This window comes from Punica granatum, chromosome 1 (genome assembly GCF_007655135.1).
Source record: "Punica granatum isolate Tunisia-2019 chromosome 1, ASM765513v2, whole genome shotgun sequence".
In the NCBI taxonomy this organism is placed as follows: Eukaryota; Viridiplantae; Streptophyta; class Magnoliopsida; order Myrtales; family Lythraceae; genus Punica; species Punica granatum.
In genome coordinates, this window is record NC_045127.1 from 8,928,016 (window position 1) to 8,940,821 (window position 12,806).

Here is a 12,806-nt window from a genome sequence, read left to right on the forward strand (position 1 = left end):
GTGGCCCCCAGTTGTGACCAATCGCATCCAGTCACGAACAGTCGCTACTAGTCGCATCTAGTCGCGCCAAGACATCAGCGATTACTGCAACGTTTGCGGCCACTTGCTGTGGCCGTCCAGTAGCCACTTGCTGTGGCTGTTCCTGGCCACGTAAAGGCCATCTCGCGGCTGACTTTTCAGCCGAGAGAGATCACTAGTTCGGTGATCTAAAACCGGTTACAAGAAACGATTTCTGGTACCCGATCCGATACCGATTTATCAAACACTTTAATAAATCACAATCAACCACCAAATTAGGTACAAAACGTGCATCTAATCGATTGGAAGGGTGGCTCTGATACCACTATTAGAAAACCGAGCACGTGCACAGCGGAAAAGTTAATTACAGTAAAAATAAAATTTTTATCACGTGCTCGTTTAATCGAAAACTTCAAGATCATATATTGACCTAAGAATCGCATTCTAAATTAATAGACAACATCACATATCGAATCTACAAGAAAATTTTAAACTTTTATACTAACCTTGTTGATTCGAGTCGATTAAACTAACCGTCTAAGTGTCCGGTCTCTAGTTCGTCCACACGAGCATGTCTCCACCAAGATTAGACTCCTCTCGACCCGTACACTCTGATCGAGGCCATCGATCTCGAACGGAATCGTCACGGAATGAAAGGATCTCTTCAAGGACGTTAAGGACAACACCGAAATGCCAAACCATAATCGAAAAGAACTCCGATCAACCTGGGGATTTGTGTGGCTGAGTTGCTGTTATTGCCTCAGTCGAAACCTTCTCTCTTTCTCTTTAATATCGGTTGATGATCGATTGCGTTCTAGGGTTATCTATAAGAACATATCTATATATATCTTTACCCTAGGGACTAAAATGCAATTATTAATTAATCCATATTAATTAATAAATCACAAATGAATCCTCACACTTAAGTCATCCAATGACTTGCCCTTGTTGTAAGAAAGAAAGATCAAACAAGTCATTGACACGAGTTTCCAACAATAGACAATATATTTATAGAAACTCTCCAAATAAGGAAACTATCGTATTTCCTTAATTAGATTTATCATTGATATTGAACTCGGCTTCATGATGCGCTAGCACCCTTGCAACCACATTGCAAGTCTCGTTCGATAATTAATTCCTAATTAATTTCCTTAATTATAATTAAATCTTTTCTCTGTTTAAACACGCTCAATGTGTGTGACTAACTATGTTCATCATCAAATGGCAATGGGATTATAGTATCAACTCATTTGACACTACCAGAAACTCTTTATGTAACCAAAAGCATAATTCCCAAAATGCCATTGGTTCCCAAAATTTACGAGTGACATCTAACAGCATATCATGACAATCCAAATGATGAGGAATGTATAATTGAAACATTATGATGAACCTCTGATCGTATATGCCATGTATTGAATCCCTTCACTTCAAGATCCCGATTTAGCCAGAGCAACGGTAAATGCCAAACTCTATAGCCGATTATATGGACTCTCTAATTTCATTTTTAGATCTGTAGTACTCGAACAAAAACTCTTTTCTATTCGAGTGTATATACCTCGGCCGTAGATTTCTCGATCCAGAATAAAACTCATATCCATAAGACATTTTTCCTATTTACTCAGGTTAGTGAATCCCGTCTTGATCGGACACCTAACTCCAACTATAACTAACTAGGACCACTATCTGCCGAATACTCATTCTAAGCACAAATATATTAGCAGTATCAAATCCTAATCACCTATAATTGAGATAGCGTTTCATCTCAGGTCTAAGGACTATATGCACTAATACGATCCAGATAACATTCATTGACATTAGTAAATTACTGTATGAATATTATCTGCACGTCACGTTCGACTACTTATCATATAAGTATCCACATATCTGTCATGATAACAGTTATCAGATAGCATGAGACTCATTACTCTATCTTCATTAGTATTTGTATACTAATCATGGAAACAGACAGAGGTGACGATCTATCTGGAAAAATAATGTCCAGTTAAGTCTCCTACGATCGTGAACAGTTTAAAGATATTCTTACCGAATTAGTTTATCACTCATATTCTTAACTCTTAAGAATGAAGCATTCAAAATATTTTAAGGGTTTTATTCTAATAAACATAGACAATATACGAATAATAGAATAAACTTTATTGCCATAAAATGAATTATCCAAATACATAAACCGGGCTCTAGGGTATATTTATCCTCTCCTGCATTGGAACTCAGGATCGAGAGCGAGAGAACTTGGATGATACCGAATTTATCCATTTGGAATAGAGGACATTGCCGTATTGGAGCAGATAGACGATGAACGCCACATAGGCAGTTGTGAACGCGCACACGATAAACCCAACAAGCAGCCCCTTCACTTCGGAGATGAAGAAATCAAGCAGTAGATAGCCGTTGATCATGATCAGTATTGCAGCTACAGTCCATGCCACCCTCTGCATCACGGTAGTCCAGAAGAAAACTTCAATATGAAAAAATGCAAGATGTTTTGAGATTAAGAGTGACAGGCATTCAACGATGAATGGAAACCGCTTACCTGAAGAAGAGGACCAATCGTGAAGGACCCCATAAGCTGTTCCTTGGATACCATGGTAAGAAGAGGTATGAGGGCAAACGGGATCTGTATACACTGAAGCAAATTAAGCCACTCATTCAATATATCCAGCGAAGCCTCGGAAGTATTGAAAACGACTGCAACGATTATAGTTGGCACGATTGCTAGACTCCTTGAAATGGTCGACCTGAGCCACTTCTTGATACGGAGATTGAGAAACCCTCCCATTATAAACTGTCCTGCATATGTGCCCGTGATCGTACTACTCTGACCCGCTGCTAATAATCCGACCCCCCAGATATAGAGTATTGGAAAGAATCCTCCCCCATACTTCTTCTGAAGGTAATGTCCTGCATTTGCAAGGCCAATGCTCTGGGCCTCCTCGGAACCATAGAAGCCCTTGGCAAAGACTGATGTGACAAGGAGATTGATGGTGAACATGACCACAAGGGCAATGGAAGAATCAATGTTGTAGTAGTTCAAGGCCTCCTGGATACGGCCCTTGCTCTGGTGATCGACCTCTCGGGACTGTACAAGAGCCGAGTGGAGGAACACATTGTGTGGGGTTATGACGCAGCCCACAACTCCCACGGCTTGACGAATCGTCTTTGAGCTCAGTCGAGGGATGAGAAGTCCTGTGGCATAGAGTTTTATCCATTCCATCAAGGAGAATTGCCTTGAAGATTTAATGTACTATTCTGAAAGTAGAAGATTGAGTAAGCGGAGTTGCTATTATTATATGTACCCGTTAGCAGCTCTGTTCCACTGGGCTTTGTGTCCGCGAACATACCAGCAAAGGTTAATGCCATGGTAGAGATGAGGACGGCGAACACGGCTTCCAACTTTCTCACTCCATAGTTCTCTAGGAATAAAAACATGAAACTATTCACTAAAAGAGGAACCAATAAGCTAGTTTTCGGATCAAATGAAACCACAAAAAATGCATGACTTCATCATAAACAAGAACTGCATTCACTATGAGGTGAAAAAATCTACAATGCTAGAGATTCTTCGACATACAAGTATCTCGAAAGTATCCTTAACTTGAATAATCAGATCGATTGATCTCATGGTTCTGATATGTTTGTTTGCATTGGCCAGATTCACCGCAAGTAAGACTTGGAAATGAAATTCACGCCATGCAGTTCGATCCGAATCTAATCGGGCCAGATTTTATCTAATGGAAGGATCAAACTGGGAGAATCATTAGAGAGATAGCCACGTGCACTTACCAATCAAAAGCGGTGATCACCACCCCGGCCCAGAGCGGGACCGCCCCATGGCTGAGGACCCAGATGCCGATCGCGCTCCCGATCACCTCCTGTATGTCGGCGGCAATGAGGGTCACCTCCGCCATTGCCCACAGCACGAGGCGGGCCCAGTTGGGATACTCCTCCCTGCACAGCTCGGCAAGGTGGCGGCCCGTCACGACCCCGAGCCTCGCCGAAAGCATCTGCAGCAGCAGCCCCATGAGGGTAGCCCACAGAAGGAGCCACAGCAGCGAGTAGCCCGCAATGGCGCCCGCCTGCAGGTCCCCTTCCAGGTTCCCCGGGTTGAGGAACGCGATGCTCATGAGGAACCCGGGGCCAGTGAACAGCCACAGCTTCTTCCACGAGAAGGGCGGGGCGACGTCGGGGTCGGGGTCGGGGTCGAGGTCCGGGTCCCGCCTTGGGGAAGAGGAAGCCGGCGATGAGGGGAGGAGCTGGTTGGCTTCATCTTCCTCGTTCCTCTTGCGGGGTTTCTTGATATTGGCCTCTGCGATCGGTAAAGGAACGTAACTCATTGTGGGATTTGAGAAAGGCGCGAGCTTTTCTTGTTTGATGCAAGGCAATGTGGCTGCTTTGTAGGATTACGATCAGACAAATGGAGGGATGATAGCGGACGCTCTGCGAAACCCGCAACCCATTTCCTTCTTTGTCTGCAGCTAGCTGAAATCACAGGGCAGCTTCTGTCAGTGATATGTTCAAGATTCGGATTTATGTATTTGAATAATTTTTTTTATGATAATAAAATTTATTTTATTATTAGTAAGTTATCTATATTTTTTTAGAATAAAGTCTTTAAAATATTTTAAATGATTTATTCTTAAAGAGTTAAGAATATGGCTCCGTTTGGTTTCGCAGTTAAAATCACAAAAATTTTAACTTTAACTTTAACTCAACACACTATACAACAAAAATATACATACAAAAATTTTAACTTTAACTTTAACTTAATACACTACACAACAAAAATATACATTTCCCAAGTCAAAAATTTTAACTTTAACTTTAACTCAACACACTACACAATCATTTGTCATTTTTCACAATGAAAATCATAGTTACTTTAACTCTGAAACCAAACGCACCATGAATATCTTTAAACTGTTCACGATGGTAGGAGACTTAACCGAACATTATTTCTCCCTATAAATTGTCACCTATATCTATATCCATGATTAGTATATTTATTATAAATATAAGTTTGTATTGTTCTTTGAAATATCTTAGTATTCTATATATATATATATATATGTAATAAGAATTTATTAGAATTTACAGAGATATTGGTCTTAGTCTTCAAATTATCTTATAGTGTGTTTGGTTTTAGAGTTAAGTAGAGTTGAGTTCTAATTTTAATTGGGTTGTAATGATTGTGTTGTTAAATTATGAGAAAACGTATGAAAAAGTAATGAATAGATAAAAGAATTTAGTATTAAAAATTGAATTGAATTGTTAAAGAATTGAAGAAAATGAAAAAAAAAATAATTGTGTTGTTAATTTTTGTTAATTTTTTTTACACCACGTTTGGTTTCGCAATCAAATTTTTAAAAATTTAACTCTAACTTTAATTCTACTCACTACACAACAAAAATCAACAACACAATTATTACTTTCTTCTTGTTCTTCAATTTTTTTTAACCATTCAATTCAATTTTTAATATTAAATTCCCTTAATTATCAATTACTTTTTTCACAATTCAACAATACAATCATTATTTTCTCTTAATTATTCATTACTTTTTCACATTTTTTCTCATAATTCAATAATACAATCATTACAACACAAACAACTATTAGTCTTCTTTATATATGTAATTATAATTGAAAAGAAAAATAATATGACGTACGTAAAACGAGTTTTTTATAATTAATTATGTATTTCATTCATTTGACATTGTTAAAATAACATTTTTTATAATTAATTATGTATTTCATTCATTTGACATTGTTAAAATAACATTCTTTTATAATTAATTATGTATTTCATTCATTTGACATTGTTAAAATAACATTTTGATATAAAAGTACATTTGATATGAACCACATACATATCAAAACGCACACTTTCGAATGCGAGGAATGTCAAAATTACAACATTAGATCTTGACACTATTATCGCTATGATTTGACGAACTTACTTCATATGGAAAGTTGTATAATGTAGTGCTTGCAATTTATCAATATAAATTATAAAATGATAGCAATTAGTATTTTCATATTTAAATTCTTATAATAAAATTTAATTTATAAAATCCATGCAACGCTCGGATTAAATAACCAGTATATATATATATATATATATATACTAGAACTTATACATACAATCTTCATTTTAGAAATATATATCTAGAGAGAGTTAAATGCACTTTCTTCCCGAACTATGGGATGAAATTAGGTTTGTCTGTTGATCTTCAAAATTTGGCAGATAACCCCCCAACCTAACCAAATAATAAGAAAGTTTTAGGGCGGTTTCACTCCTATATGGAGAATGGTGAGGACCACATGGAAAATGTTGGAGGTAATTTCACATGGAAAAGTTGAGAGGAAATCCATAAGTTTATAAGAGACAATGGTCGAGCAACCTATTGGCTTAACCTTTTGAGTTGCGGATAGACCCAAGTCCGAAGTAGGCCTGTAGATTTTTTCTAACAAGTGGTATCAGAGCTCAAAGTAACGATCCTAGGAAAGCGCACACGCATATGCGTGGAAACCCACACCACACTAAGGCCTAAGTGTGGAACTCATGGCGAGTAAAGGGCCTAACAATTGGATATCCAAGTCCGGAAGTGGAAGCCCGGCTTGAAGTTAGTTGTGTTCAATGTGTTGCTTGCCATCGTATCACGGGGATTACGATGAAGTCCTCCATATAGTTGAGAAGGGGTATAATTGTTGGGGTGATTTCACTCTTATATGGAGAATGGTAAGGGCCAGTGCCGAAAGTAATCCCACATGGAAAATATTGGAGGTAATCCTACATGAAAAAATTCAGAGAAAATCCATAAGTTTATAATAGACAATAGTCTAGCAACTTATTAGGTTAAACTTTTGAGTTGCGGATAGATTCAAGTTCGAAGTAAGCCTGTGGATTTTTCCTAACAGCAAGGTGCCTCTTAGATCACATTCCGACAACATTTCCGGCCAAAACATGTCATATGCTGCTCATACGTTAATTTGGAGAGGGCAAAATTGTCACAAGCGAATAGTTTATCCAAAAATAAATTTTGCAAAAATTAAGGCATTAACATGCTCGACTTTCTTGGACATTCAATCTTTGCGAAAACCATTGTTGTCGGGTAAGCTAATTGAAGGCGATAAAAATTCCATTAGTCCTGCCGCATGCCTTTTTACGGTCTTAGAATGATCCCCTGTACTCCTGTTGTTTAATTTGAGCCCATACATGTAGGTGCAACTCTGAAATTGCATTATTTACATCTGTTCTAAAACGATGGATGTTTGATATTATTATTATATTGTATCATCCCCCCTCCCCCTCCCACAAATCTGGTTGAGAATTATCCTTTTGATGAAAGAAGTCTCCCATTTTGTTCCTTTTTATTGTTTTGGTCATTAGTGAACTTATGGTCCAATAACTACCTACCCATCTCAATTCTTGATAACACAATCGGGTATTGTGATCTGCGAACATTGGAGTCCACTGAATGGGCGGATGATGATGATGATAGGTGCAATAATTTATGCAAACTTTCAAGTGTTGATAATTTCTTGTCTTAAGACAATGTTGCATATCCAAATTGGCATGTGAGCAGCAAGTGACATCTTTTTATTGGAAATGTTGCCGGAACATGATTTAGGAGTCACCTCGCTTATTATCAAGTTAAGTCAGGGGATATTTTAAAGGTCGGGGCAAACCCAATTCTATCCCATAGTTTGGGCAGCAGAGAGCTTTTAACTTTCTCTCTCTATATATATGTGTATATTTGCAGTGTATATCATATTAAGAATTAGACTACTATTGCTGATTATATATATGCACTATATATCGTATAGTGGAATTTACACTTTTATTTTTTGAGATAAAAATTTCATCATATTGGAATTTTTATATTTGACAAGAAATTTTCTTTTGAAAGTGAAAATTTCCTTATTAATATGTATGACATTTGTAGGTACATGTTCATTCGATATGTTAACGGTAATATCTTACATTAATTTGGTCAATTTGCAAGACTTCACCAGTATTTTATTAGGCTTCGTGAGGTTTTCTTGAAATCCATGATCCTCAATTTCATGTATCTTTTTCATAAAAGTAATTTGTTTAGAATGTTATCTTATTAATTGGATGTTAATTTGTTTCATGAGTTTATTATTGCTTAGAACTATTATATTTGCATGAACGTTTTTCTTTATCATTTATTTTTAATCTATACCTCAATTAATTTTGAAGTGGTATAGTGGTTTATCATATATTAAAATAATTGGGATAAAAAGAAATAACGAAATTATAAATTTCGATATGATTTTCCTTAATAAAGAGGTATACTTTGCGTGCTTGACTATGTATTTTACTAATCAAAATTAAATTATTACTAATTTATTGTTTCTAACGAAATTAGCATTCATTGATGCATGTAAGTATAATAAAGTCTCAAATTGATCTATTTCGAGCCTTACTTTGAAAAGAAGCTTACACACAATTAATAATTTCAAGATATAAGGGGCCGTTTGGATTCAGAGTTAAAGTTACTTTAATTTTGATTTTAATTTTGATTGTGAAAAAGGACAAATGAGATGTGATTATAAATTTGACTTGGGAAACGTGTGTTTTTGTTGTGTTAAAATTAAAGTTAAAATTTTTGAATTGGGAAATGTGTATTTTTATTGTGTAGTGTGTTGAGTTAAAGTTAAAGTTAAAGTTAAAATCAACGAACTCTGAATCCAAACGAGGCTTACACTCTCATCTAAATTTCATCATGTTGATATTGAAGTAAAGATATTATTTCTGCTTAATCAATGTGAATATTTTTTTTTGTAATTTATTGAAATCCTTAACATAATTCTTTCGATTTTAACTAAATTCTATTAATACATAACGTGTAAAATTATTCGATTGCGCCCTTACAATTCACGGATTAATAACTTGTTCCAATGAAACAGTGAAGGGGAAGAAGGGAAATTCCTTTTCCTCCGAACATTCTCGGAGGATGTTCCTCCGAACAGCCGTGATTTAAAAATTGCCCCTACTTTATTGATAATTACATAAATACCATTTCAGAGAGGATTCGTCTAAGCCGATTCGGAAGGTGCAGCATCACCCTTGGAAGAATTCATTTCTTGTCGAAACGGGGCTCTGGAGGACGTGTCAGCTTGCCATTGGCCAGGACTAACCAATTTGCCATCGAATAAATACAGCGGCTGCAGTAGTCCTTCCCTCACTCTATCGACTCCCCTTCTCGCGCCGTTCCGACAGCCTTTCCGTCAAGTCGGCAAAACACGGATTTGTCAAATCACCGGCAAAGCACAGAAGAGCCACACGTGTGGATCGGCGGCGGGGCTACCACCATGAGCACCCAATCTGACGGATCCAAAGGGGACGAGAAGGACGAGGAGGCCAGCCAGCTGCTGCCAACCCGGACTCCCTCCGACGGCGGATCCGATGACGAGGAGGCCGCATTTGAATCCAGAGAGAAGATCTCGATCGTCCACACGGACGCCTTGGACGTAACCGACGACGGCGCCACCGTCCTCCCTTTCTCGTGGAAGAAGCTATGGCTGTTCACCGGGCCGGGTTTTCTGATGAGCGTGGGGTTTCTGGATCCGGGGAATCTGGAAGGGGACCTCCAATCGGGAGCAATCGCGGGGTACTCGCTGCTATGGCTGCTAGCCTGGGCCACCGTCATGGGGCTGCTGATCCAGATGCTCTCGGCCAGGGCCGGCGTGGCCACCGGTCGCCATCTGGCCGAGTTGTGCAGGGAGGAGTACCCGAAATGGGCGAGGCTGGTGCTCTGGTTCATGGCGGAGCTGGCCCTGATTGGGGCCGATATACAGGAGGTGATTGGGAGTGCAATTGCGATCCAGATATTGAGCAATGGCGTGTTGCCCGTCTGGGCTGGGGTCCTCATCACGGCATCAGACAGGTAGGTCTAACATTTGCAGCTGCCTAGGATGCTGCTCGTCTTTGCTGCCCCGTTCCGTTTCTCACCAAATTACTACTTCTAATTCATGCAATTCAATCGAAGTGTCTATGACCATTCTCATGTCCTGGACAACCTGGGATTAATAGATGTTTTCCCCTTCCAAAGTTACCGGCTTTATGCAGTTCCAAATCGAGAGAGTACAAGTACTGTCCTTTAGGCCATTAAAGAGTCTTTCTGATGTTTGTTTTTATACTTTTGTCTTGACTGTTTTTGTTCTTTTATGTGAACAGTTTCTTATTATTGTTTCTTGAGAACTACGGAGTGAGGAAATTGGAAGCTGTTTTTGCAGTTCTCATTGGGACCATGGCCCTGTCATTTGCCTGGATGTTTGGTGATGCAAAGCCCAGTGGAAAAGAACTTTTAATGGGTAAGATAAGAGTGAGAATATCAGTTGGAATTTAAAGACATTTAGAGGGTACAACTGGTATATAGCTCTTCAGATCGGTATAACTATATTTGAAATGCTCTCTGTAGGTATCTTGATCCCGAGACTTAGCTCAAAGACTATCCGTCAGGCCGTTGGAGTAGTGGGCTGCGTTATAATGCCTCATAATGTGTTTCTGCACTCTGCTTTAGTCCAATCGAGGAAGATTGACCCTCAGAAGAAGGGCCATGTTCAAGAAGCATTGAATTACTACTTGATTGAATCATCGTTTGCCCTCTTGGTCTCCTTTATGATCAATTTGTTCGTAACAACTGTATTTGCGAAGGGCTTTTATGGGACCAAGCAGGCCAACAATATTGGACTGGTGAATGCGGGACAATATCTTCAAGAGAAGTACGGAGGAGGACTTCTCCCAATTCTCTATATCTGGGGCATTGGGTTGCTAGCAGCAGGTCAGAGCAGTACAATAACAGGAACATATGCTGGGCAATTTATAATGGGAGGTTTCCTCAACCTTAAACTCAAAAAATGGTTGAGGTCATTGATTACTCGTAGCTTTGCAATAATACCAACTATAGTCGTAGCTGTTGTTTTTAACACATCCGAATCTTCGTTGGATGTTCTGAATGAATGGCTTAATGTGCTTCAGTCTGTACAGATTCCTTTTGCCCTCATACCGCTTCTTACCTTGGTGTCCAAGGAGCAGGTCATGGGTGTTTTCAAAATTGGCCCCATTCTTGAGGTTAGCTACTTGAACTTGAAGCTTCTGCCCCATTGGGTTTACTGCTATAGATATGATCCATATTCATATTATTGTCCTGGGAAATCTAATCTGCTAATTTGTCTATGGGTGGAGTTCTATCAATTTAATTCATTTCTCTTGTTCTATCTCATGAGGAATTGCTGATATTGATCTTTCACCCGATATTTCTTCTAAAAATTCGTTTTCCACCATTTCCATGATCCCAAACTGAATGTATCCTATGCCCTCTTCTGTCTTTAGCCAAGTAATTGCCTTCCCGTCCTGTGTCATAATATAGTTAGGAATAAGCATTCAATTCTATATGGTTGTTTAATTCAAAGCTTTGCGACTTTGTCTATTCCATTGGCTTTCAAAGCTCTGATTCGTGTTGTATCGTTTTTCTTTGTAGAGAGCAGCGTGGACTGTGGCTTTATTAGTAATTGTTATAAACGGGTACCTCTTGCTAGATTTCTTCTTCTCTGAAGTTAGAGGACTCTTTTTTGGTTCCTTTGTCTGCCTCGGAACAGCTGCCTACTTAGCCTTTATAATTTATCTCATCGCTCGTGAGGGTGCCTTGTCTTCCAGATGGGTCAAATTAATGCACATCAAGCAGCAAGAATTAACTCCACAGAGTGCCTTCCCGTTGAACAAGTTTTGACACTAATGATATCTATTCAAGCTACTCATTCTAATCTACCTGAAGTAGAAGCTTGTATCCCATGATCTTTGTGGAACCATTCTAAAGGCGAAGAAACAGATTGGATGAACCGAAGCCTGCACTGACATTGCTGTAAGAAGGTGAATCGATCACAAACTTTAGAAGATGCTCATGGTACAAGCTCGTCGTATATACTGAAGTTTTGACATGACAAAGGAGAAATGAGGAGAAATGCCTTGCACACATATGGTTTCGTCCCAATAAGATTTTCTCTTTACCTTGCGAAGCACGTCTGTATATATGTAGTAATGCAGATTCAACGATTTGATCTGATATCGGACCATTCCTCGATTTTATGTGTTGATCTTTTTCTTGAGTTTCTTGTTTTTAGAGCAAAGCAATAAGACTGCCCTGTGTATTCGGCACAAAGAAGATCGTTTGCGGTTTAATTCAGGTGAATATAAAATCGGTTCTTCCAGACATTATCGTCCCTAAATAAGTTATCGATATCTCTAGCCGGCGGCCAACACCCCCTCCATCTTGGATGAGGTCATTGCAGCTTCTTGACGTTATCGGCGTCTCATTCTGGATGCTGGTGGCCGCGAACCATCACCCCAAGATTGATCTCGTAATTAGAATTTACTTTCAAGCTCCATCTTAGGGTGGGCAAATTGCACGTGGCCACCGCTCCGAAGATGGTCGCAGCTCCCAAGATCGATTGCTAGTTTCAGCTTATACGTGGTGAAAAATGATTGTTCCTCAGCTTATTTGCAAACTAATAATAATGATAATAATGATAATAATAAGTTCTAGCTAAATCTAAAGATACGAACTTACCAACAAAAGTGTTGGCTGAGTAAGCAGTTCATCCCCGTAAAGAAGAGAACACGAGTTCGAACCCAGAGAAACTTACTTGTTGGGAGGGAGAATAACCTTTAATACTCGATCTCCCAGCTGAATTAGTCGGACCCCATTAAATTTCTTGTTATCAGGGTACACATCAAAAAAATA

The 12,806-nt window shown here is 38.8% G+C and overlaps 2 protein-coding genes across 2 annotated transcripts; one reads left to right on the forward strand and one right to left on the reverse strand.

Annotated features, from left to right (window-relative positions):
- Positions 1-2,160: 2,160 nt before the first annotated feature.
- LOC116196830 (metal transporter Nramp2-like) lies at positions 2,161-4,411 on the reverse strand. Its single transcript, XM_031526736.1, has 4 exons — positions 3,823-4,411; positions 3,336-3,472; positions 2,573-3,225; positions 2,161-2,471 (listed from the first exon to the last, which is right to left on the reverse strand). The coding sequence occupies exons 1-4, from the start codon at positions 4,371-4,373 to the stop codon at positions 2,250-2,252; spliced, it is 1,563 nt and encodes a 520-aa protein (XP_031382596.1). The 5' UTR covers positions 4,374-4,411; the 3' UTR covers positions 2,161-2,249.
- A 4,794-nt stretch (positions 4,412-9,205) lies between these two features.
- LOC116188768 (metal transporter Nramp2-like) lies at positions 9,206-12,275 on the forward strand. The gene is made up of 4 exons (XM_031518244.1): positions 9,206-9,950; positions 10,241-10,377; positions 10,485-11,137; positions 11,547-12,275. Exons 1-4 carry the CDS (start codon positions 9,376-9,378, stop codon positions 11,793-11,795), a joined length of 1,614 nt encoding a protein of 537 aa, XP_031374104.1. The 5' UTR covers positions 9,206-9,375; the 3' UTR covers positions 11,796-12,275.
- Positions 12,276-12,806: the final 531 nt, after the last annotated feature.

Coding starts and splice junctions, on each gene's coding strand:
- LOC116196830 (XM_031526736.1), bottom strand. CDS start 4,373: ATGAGTTACGTTCCTTTACCGATCGCAGAGGCCAATATCAAGAAACCC. Junction 3,473..3,822: donor GTGATCACCGCTTTTGATTG/GTAAGTGCACGT, acceptor TTTAGTGAATAG/TTTCATGTTTTTATTCCTAG. Junction 2,472..2,572: donor CGATTGGTCCTCTTCTTCAG/GTAAGCGGTTTC, acceptor ACCGTGATGCAG/AGGGTGGCATGGACTGTAGC.
- LOC116188768 (XM_031518244.1), top strand. CDS start 9,376: ATGAGCACCCAATCTGACGGATCCAAAGGGGACGAGAAGGACGAGGAG. Junction 10,378..10,484: donor TGGAAAAGAACTTTTAATGG/GTAAGATAAGAG, acceptor TGCTCTCTGTAG/GTATCTTGATCCCGAGACTT. Junction 11,138..11,546: donor AAATTGGCCCCATTCTTGAG/GTTAGCTACTTG, acceptor TTTTCTTTGTAG/AGAGCAGCGTGGACTGTGGC.